This window comes from Mustela nigripes, chromosome 1 (assembly GCF_022355385.1).
Source record: "Mustela nigripes isolate SB6536 chromosome 1, MUSNIG.SB6536, whole genome shotgun sequence".
In the NCBI taxonomy this organism is placed as follows: Eukaryota; Metazoa; Chordata; class Mammalia; order Carnivora; family Mustelidae; genus Mustela; species Mustela nigripes.
The window spans coordinates 80,459,654-80,468,474 of NC_081557.1; the positions used below are offsets into that span (position 1 = coordinate 80,459,654).

General features: G+C 45.9%; 1 protein-coding gene across 5 annotated transcripts in view; it reads right to left on the reverse strand.

Moving 5' to 3' along the window:
* The window catches only part of APLP2 (amyloid beta precursor like protein 2), an 84,549-nt gene extending 79,871 nt beyond the window's left edge, over window positions 1–4,678 (reverse strand). For 3 of the 5 annotated variants that reach the window (XM_059413814.1, XM_059413804.1, XM_059413821.1), the window contains exon 1: window positions 4,475–4,678. In XM_059413814.1, coding sequence (XP_059269797.1) covers window positions 4,475–4,579 — 105 coding nt within the window. In that variant the 5' untranslated portion in view covers window positions 4,580–4,678. The remainder of the gene's footprint in view (window positions 1–4,474) is intronic. The other 2 variants (XM_059413795.1, XM_059413785.1) reach the window with 1 other exon arrangement.
* Window positions 4,679–8,821: the final 4,143 nt, after the last annotated feature.

Sequence of the window (8,821 nt, forward strand, 5' to 3'; positions counted from 1 at the left end):
TATGCCTGCCTCTCTACCTACTTGTGATCTCTGTCTGTCAAATAAATAAATAAATAAATAATCTTTTAAAAAATAAAATAAAATAAAATAAAATAACTATGTTATGGGCGCCTGGGTTGCTCAGTGGGTTAAGCCGCTGCCTTCGGCTCAGGTTATGATCTCAGGGTCCTGGGATCGAGTCCCACATTGGGCTCTCTGCTCGGCAGGGAGCCTGCTTCCTCCTCTCTCTCTGCCTGCCTCTCTGCTTACTTGTGATCTCTCTCTGTCAAATAAATAAATAAATCTTTAAAAAAAAAAATAACTATGTTGTTGAATGCTTAAAAAAAAATTAGTGGGTCAACTAACAACTGGAATACAGACAGGAGATTTGATCAAAGTATTGTATCAATGTTAAATTTCCTTAAATTGATAGTTGTACTAAGGTATGTGTAAGACAATGTCCTTGGTTCTTAGGAAATACACAGTGAAGGGATCAAGGGACGGGATATATATAACTCACTCAAATACTTCAGAAAAAAATACATAATAATAGAATGAAAGATAAAGCAAATGCTGAACAGGAAAAACATTAACAACGGGTAAATCTGGGTATGAGACTCATTTGTATGATTTTTGCTACCTTTCTAAGCTTGAACTTCTTTCTAAATAACATTTTTTAATTGAAAAAAGTAACAAAAAACAGTCGTCAAAGCTGTCCTAAAAAACACTTAAGAGCATGCTGGACCAACTTAAAGCAAGACATTAAATTAGGGGCGCCTGGGTATCTCAGCCTCTGCCTTCAGCTCAGGTCATGATCCCAGGGTCCTGGGATTGAGCCCCACATCCCCACATTGGGTTCTCTCCTCAGCAGGGAGCCTGCTTACCCCCACTCCCTGCCTGCCTCTCTGCCTAATTGTGATCTCTCTCTGTCAAATAAATAAATAAAATCTTTAAAAAAAAAAAAAAGACATTAACACGGTCCAGAAGAAATAAAGTATGAGCTATATATATTTTCAGGTGGCCGCATTAAAGTTAAAAGAAACCGGGACCCCCTGGTGGCTCAGTCAGTTAAGTGTCTGCCTTCCGCTCAATTCATAATCCCAGAGTCCTGGGATGGAGCCCCCAAGCAAGGAACCTGCTTCTCCTCAGCCCCTCCCTCCCCCACCTCACACCATTTTCTAATAAATAAAATCTTTTTTTAAAAAATTAAAAGGAGGCGCCTGGGTGGCTCAGTGGGTTGGGCTTCTGCCTTCAGCTCAGGTCATAACCTCAGGGTCCTAGGGTCAAGCCCCGAATCAGGCTCCCTGCTCGGGAGGGAGCTTCCCGCCTCTCTCTATGCCTGCCTCTCTGCCTAGTTGTGATCTCTCTGTCAAATAAATAAAATCTTTAAAAGAAAATTTTTAAAGAAACAGGTAAAATTAATTTTAACATATTTTATTTAGCCAAGGTTTTAAAATATCATTTTGATGTAATCAATATAAAAACTTTTATGCGACATTGCTCAATTTCTTTCATTTGAAGTCTTTACAATCTGGTGTGCATGTTACACTTACAGTAAAACGCAATTTAGATGTTAAGTTTGCATAGGAAATACCTGATCTGCGTTTAGACTTCATTAAATGAGTAGATCCACATAACCAAGTTGTTTCAATTTACAGTTAAAAGTTCTCCAATCCCTTTACTTTCAGTTTTAAATGTCAATTTAAATTAAAATTAAATAAAGTGGAAAACTCCTTCCTCAATCATACTAGCCACACTGCAAGGTCAGTAGCCACACGTGGTTACACTGTAAGACGGCTCAGCTTTAGATGACAAAACAAATTCCCTCTATGACAGAAGGACCTGATTGCTAAGAATTAGTTTTTCATATTTATCAAAAGATTTAAGAGTATGATAAAATAATGACTGATCATCCTGTCAGAAGCTCTGGCATCTCCCAAGTCATAATTAGACATTCCCTATACCACCCCTCAGAAATACCAAACCAAGCCTTTTTTATCTTCTAAGTCAATTGTCATACTCTGTAGTCGTTTCTGAAAATTGTCTGTCAAATGGCCCCCTTTTAAATGCAGCAGAACGAACCTGAGTTCTGGCTCTCAGAAGCATCAATGTCCATTGTTACAGAGTGCAAAGTTTCAGCACAAATACTGTCTGAGAATCCCAAATGGGAGCATGCACACAACAGAACATACCCTGGATTTAAAAGAAATGACCTCAGTAGAGGTGGGTTTTTCTTTTTAAACAGGTGTAAGAGATTGATTCAGTCAACACCAAGCAACACTAAAAATTCGACAATCAATAATTCTGCGCCAAGCAACTTGATCAGGGATTTGGCTAGAATCCCTTTGGCTAATCTCAATAAAGACCTTCCCAAAGACCTCCTGATTTAGGCCATTCTCATCTAAATTAAGGTTTAGGCAGTCCTTTGCCTGACAGCAAATAAATGAAATGAAATGCTATACACACAAATAAAATTTTGCCTATTTGACAAAAGGAAAATGATCTGAAAGGTAATTTAGTGTGGTCAAAAATATAGTTCCAAAGGACAGTAATCACAAAACAGCATTTAAAAACCATTTTAGGGAAATGTCTAATTCCTACCTTCTGTCTAATCGGACTCTTCAATTTAACAACGTAGTGGGTAACAACTAAATTCAATCCACAACTAATTCTGATATTGCTAGTTTTTCTTTCTCTGCAGGCATACATACAGGTGTTAATGTTCTGCTTAAACTTGAAAGGAAAATAGTCTTTAAAACCGATGAATCCTTTATTGTGAATCTACTAGTGCCTGAAATTACGAATCCCCCTGGGGAGTGAGGTAAAAGAGTGTGCAAAATGGTTTCTGACACCCTGACCTAGAAGTTCTATGTTCCATACAAAATCCTTTTTTTTCCCCTTCTTTTCCATCCTGCTGATCTAGCTAGCAACATCCTATCAGGAATCACAGACACAAATCTAACCATTGTGCGGAAACTAAAATAATGGTCATCTAAAAACATGTATATATAAACATTAACTCTACTCAAAATACAACTTCCTTCCCTCCCCCCCTTCCTCCAAAGCATCACAAAGCTTTAAGCAGGATGAACACAAACATTTTAAGCCGTTCCATCGGGAAGGTGTGTTCTTGATTAGATTTATTTGATCCTGGAAATGTCTGGACATTCTGTAGAACACACTATAACTCGGGGTTTTTGCTAGAAACTTCTCGCTTAATGCCTATGTAATCAAATCCAGTCTCACTTGTATCTGAAATTAGCTAAATCCGCAGAAATCCATTGTAACTTTAAAAATAGTGAAGAGGAAAAAGAAATAACTACACCCGAAACTACGCATTCCAGTCCAACAGTTCAAGCACTATTTCGAGAAGGCAAGTAAAAATAAAGTCCCACGTCTCCCTCAGGAACAGAAAAAGGTTTTCATGGAGCGGCAGGGTCCAGACCGCGCGGTAGAACCCTCCCGACCCCGGCCACTCTGCCCCTTCCAGCGGCCTTAGCTCCAGCGAACCAGCCGCGAATCCAGGCCACTTAACCACCACGAAGCAAAAAGATGTTTATGGGTCTGGCAGATACGTAACAGCTACTTAAATTCTAACACCGAAAAAAAGTATGATTAAGCAAGAGTTCCTACACCATATTCATCGATACGCTTCCTCCTCGCTGGAACCCACAAGAAAAGGGGAGCAACATGAACACCAGAGAGGGGTTTCCCCTTGTTTATTAGACTTAGGCAAATAGCTATATTTAACAATTCCTCCCGAAGGCCTGATGCCAGAGCGGTGGATCTCTTGAGAGGAAGGCACACAGGAAGCAGAAGGCACACCCGCTGCTTGGTGCAGGGCATTCATTCTCCCGGTGCAGCCAGAGCGGCGCTCGCCCCAGCACCTCGGCACTTTCCAAGCGCCAACCCGGGAAGCCTGCATCCCCACAGCCCAGCCCGCGCTGCCAACAAAGGCTGCATCTGCTGCTTCCAGGTGGGAAACCCCGCCGTCGGGGGCGGGGAGCGCGCAGCCGGGGAGCTCGAGGTCTGCGCGGAGCCGCCCCCGGAGGGAGCCGCGCCGCACAGAGGTCCGGAGCTGAGGACCGCCGCCGGGGCCGCAGGGCGCAGAGGCTCGCAGTATCCCGGGGGAGGGCGGGCTGGGCGTCTGAGCCGCACAGGGTCCCCAAAGGAGGTGGCGGCGCCGCGGGCGGGATGGGGGCTGGGGCGGCCAAGGCTGCCCGCCGCCCCCCGCGCCCCGCAGCCCCGATGCCTTTCATTTGGCCTCTGCGGCGGCGGAGGCAGCTCGACCTCCAGCGCTAAGCACTGCGCCAAGCAGGGGCGGGCGGGGGAGGCGCCGCCAGACCCGCCGCAGCGCCAGACCACCCCTCTCCCCCTTCTCCACGCCGCGCCCCCGGCCCGGCCGGACCCCGCCGCCCGCCAGTCCGTCCGCTCGCAGGCCGCGCTCGCACAGCGGGCGAAGGAGACTGCGCTTCGGCGCTCGCCGGGTCCCTACCTCGATGTAGCCGGCCAGTGCCGCGGCTGGCGCCGTGAGCCCGAGCAGCAGCAGGACCAGGAGCTTGCCGGTGGCCGTGGCGGCCGCGGTCCCGGTGGCCGCCATCCCTCGCCGGGTCGCTCTAGCGCTCGACTCTCAAGCTCACACACGAGGACTCGGAAGCCTTCCCCACCGCAACCCAGAAGCATCTGAAGCCTGTTCGCCGCCGCCCCGGGGGTTTTACACCAACCGGAACTGACTTCACAAGACCACGCCCTCTTTTTTCGGAGCCCAATGCCGGCCCATAGAGCCTCTCCAAGACACCGCCCCTTGTCCAACCCAAGCCCAATCAGGGAACAGAAGAGCCTGCACCTCCCGCCCGCCCCAACCGCGAGCCCCACCAGGCCCCGCCTCCGGCCCCTGACGGCCCCGCCCCCGCCTGGGACCCTGCGTCCGCCTAGCGAGGGGGTGTGCGCAGGGCGCGTTGGGGCCAGCGGCTCCGCGGAGGTTGGGGAATAGCTCTGGCCTCCCGTACGGTAAGAGATTATCTGGCCGCGCTGCGCCGGTGTGTCCGCCTGCAGCCTCCTGATTCGGGGACACGCCCCGCTCCCCTAGCCCTGCGGGGTTTGTTTCAGATTCCTTTGGGTACCGCCCTCTTTGAGGTTCTGAAAATGGTTTTATTAAAAACAGAATTAAAACATTTTGTTGTTGTTCCGAGGCCAGGCAGGTTAACCGAAGGCCATCCCCGAGGCTGGCGACCGGCTAAATGAGGGAGCTTTCCTCCTCTCCTGACCCCTGCGCTAGGCGTGCGAGTGTCAGAGCTCTGCTCGCCCAGAGCCGGGTTTGCCCTTTCCCCGAGACTGTGATGGGCGGTGTTTCCACGCTTTTGACCTCTGTTCCTTAGGCCTTATCCTTACCCTTTCTTCCCAGCAGCTACTAGAGCCAGGGATAGCTGCCTCTGTCTGGAGCCCAATGGGACGAGGACCACGTTGACCATAAAGCCCAGATGCCCTTCCTCCTGTGTTTTAGGGAAAGATCGTTTCGTTTGTCTTTCTTGCTCAGTTTAAGATCACTGGCAGAAGACCTGCTTCTCCGCTTTCTTGCTCCACGGCATTTCCACTTCAACTGGGAAAACGTTCTGCTGCCCTCATTTCACAACTGGCACTGTCTCGCCACTGCGAGGGCTCTGCTGGCTTTGTTTCCTTTCAATAGCCCTGTGATTTATACACCACCCTTAGCAGAGTCCTTGCTAGTCCCTTTAGGTTCAACCAAATAATAGAGAAGAGGGTCCCTACCCTAGGAAACAGAGAGTAAAAAGAAAGAGACAGTGTCCACAGAACAAACAGTGGAGGGGTGAGAAGTACCCTGGATTTTCCAGCCTTATTGCCTGACTGCCCAGTTCTTGGTGGTTAGACAGAGTCTGTCCCTATTTCCCAAAGACAACCCACGCCCTTTCATTTTAGAGCCTTTTGTATGCCTGCAATGCCCTCTGTCCATACTTACCTGTTGAAAACATTGTTATCCTTCCTCCTTCCTTCTGAATGCTATTTTCCATTAGGCCACTTGCTCCCACTGGGAGCAAGTTATGGCACTGATAAGAACTGAGGTATGGGAACCTACTGAGGAGGTCTCCTGCAGTAGAAACCTCCACACATGTTTGTGCAACCACACTGAAACCAATGATGCTGGGTTCTGGACTCAGTTTTGGAACAGTTGCTATAACAATTTGTGTCCTTCCCACAAAGTTTCTACATGTTGAAGCCCTAACCCCCAGTGTGATGGCAGTAGGAGGTGGGGCCTGTGGGAGGTAATTAGGGTTAGATGGGGTCCTGAGGGTGGGGCCCTCATGATGGGATAAATGCCCTTAGAAGAAGGGGCCAGAGAGACACCCATGTAATACCGCAGTAGGAGGAGAGGAGAGAGCCCTCCATCTGGAACCAAATCAGTAGGCACCATGATCTTAGACTTCCCAGCCTCCCAAAAAGAAACATCTGTTATTTCAGCCACCCGGTGACTCCCTTTTCTTCTCTGCCATGTGTGGATATTACAAACCTGTCTCACTTCACCAATTTATGTGACTCAGTGAAAAGTGAATGTACAAGAGGGACAAGCAAGAAGAGACACACCTAAAAGGTGAGAGCAGTGTGAAGCAACATGTTACCAAGAGCAAGTTTCTGTGAAAGTATGTATGGAAACAGTATCAAGTGACTATGCAAGTTCCAGTTCTGTGGAACAGGCTCAGGGAGTCAGTTAGTCCTTCTGGGGTATGTTTCCTTGCCCACAAAAGGATCCCTAAAATTATTTGAATTTAAATGTTGAGAGAAAAGCAAATGAGATTACCTGAATTCAGAACAGCGGGCTTGCTCTTCTTCACGCTCTTGGGACTGTCTATTCAAGACTGAGTTCTCATAGCATGGGATGGGACCAGGAAATAAAGAGAAATGATTTAGGGAGTTTCAATCCAAAATTAAGTCCTAGAAGAAGTTTGTTTACATTTTCCGGTCACCAAAGGATCATTAAAAAGAGTGTATTGCCCCAAAGTCAATGGTTTTGACTTTAAAATGCTACCCTCTTTTTATTAGGTGCATACCTAGTCCTATCATTCATTCTTAAGCAATAATTTTCCATCCTAACCCTGCTCATGTCAGTGACAAGTTGTTTGAGGAGTGCTATGTTTTCATTTTATTACCCTTAGTGCGCAAAAGGAAAAGTCTCTAAAACCACCTCCTCTTGTGTCTCTCTTCTTAAGAATCAGACATTCTTGGGAGTGCCTGGCTAGCTCAGTTGGTGGAGCTTGTGACTCTGAATCTTGGTGTTTTAAGTTCAAGCCCCACACTGGGTGTAGAGATGAAGTAAAATGTTTAAAAAAAAAAAAAAAAGATCTTTGCTTAAAGAAGTATCTTCCATGTACCCTTAAGATGTGTGCATTTCACTGATGGGAAAAAAAGTAAAGTTCACGTCCCTCTGTGTATATACTTCCATGAGTAGTGTGACTGCATTCATCTGACACTTATTTATCCCACACCTGTTCAGGGTGAGGTAAGCCAGGCTAGAACAGTTGCTCCCAAATCAGGATGCTTTCCAAATCATCTAAGAAGATTTATAAAAAGGCAAAGTCCTAAGCTCCTACTTCAGAAATTCTGAATCACTAAGCCTAAGTGACATAAGGAAATCGGTCTTTTTTTTTTTTTTCCTTAAAGTTTTCCAGGGAATTGTAATCCACTAGTACTTTTGAGAGCTTGACTCTTGAATATCACTGGAACTAGTAAAAAAAAAAAATTTTTTTTAAATTATGTGTAGTAACTAATTTAAAATTGCCAATGTTTTCCAAATAAAACATTAAATTAAGATACACTACGTATTACCTATAAACACTAACTCAAAAAGATACATGCATCCCTAAGTTTATTGCAACATTATTTATAATAGCCAAAATGTGGAAGCAGCCCAAAAGTCCATCTATAGATGAAGGAATGAAGATATGGTATATATGCATGCACACACACATATACACACATAGTGGAATTTTAGCCATAAAATGTGAAATCTTGCCATTTGCAACAACGTGGGTGGATCTATGCTAAGTGACATAAGTCAGAGAAAGACAAATATTTTAGGATTTCCCTCATATGCAGAATTTAAGAAACAAAACAAAGAAAAAAGAGACAATAAAAAAAACAGACTCTTAAATATAGAGAATAAACTGATGGTTACCAGAGAAGAGATGGGTAGCGCGATGGGTAAAAGAAGTGAAGGGGATAAAGAGAACCCCTGTGGGCGCCTGGGTGGTTCAGTTGGTGAAGTGTCAGCCTTCTACTCAGGTTGTGATCCCAGGGTCCTGGTATGGAGCCCTACATCAGGATCCCTGCTCAATGGGAAATCTGCTTCTCACTCTCCCTATGCCTCTCCCCCCAGCTTGTGCTCTCACTCTCTCTCTCAAACAAATAAGTAAAATCTTGGGTCACCTGGGTGGCTCAGTTGGTTAAGCAACTGCCTTTGGCTCAGGTCATGACCCTGAATCCCAGGATCAAGCCCAACATCCAGCTTTCTACTTGGCAGGGAGTTTGCTTCTCCCTCAGCCCTCTCCCCTCTCATGCTCTCTCTCTCATTCTCTCTCTCTCTCAAATAAATTTTTTTAAAAATCTTAAAAAAAAAAAACAAAACACTAAAATGGGGCGCCTGGTTGGCTCAGTCGGTAAAGCATGTGACTCTTGATCTTGGGGTTGTGAGTTCTAGCCCCAGATACAACCCTGTATCATCACCACTGTTTCATTAAGAAAAAAAAAACTTCTTTAAAAAGATTATTTATTGGGCGCCTGGGTGGCTCAGTGGGTTAAGCTGCTGCCTTCGGCTCAGGTCACGATCCCA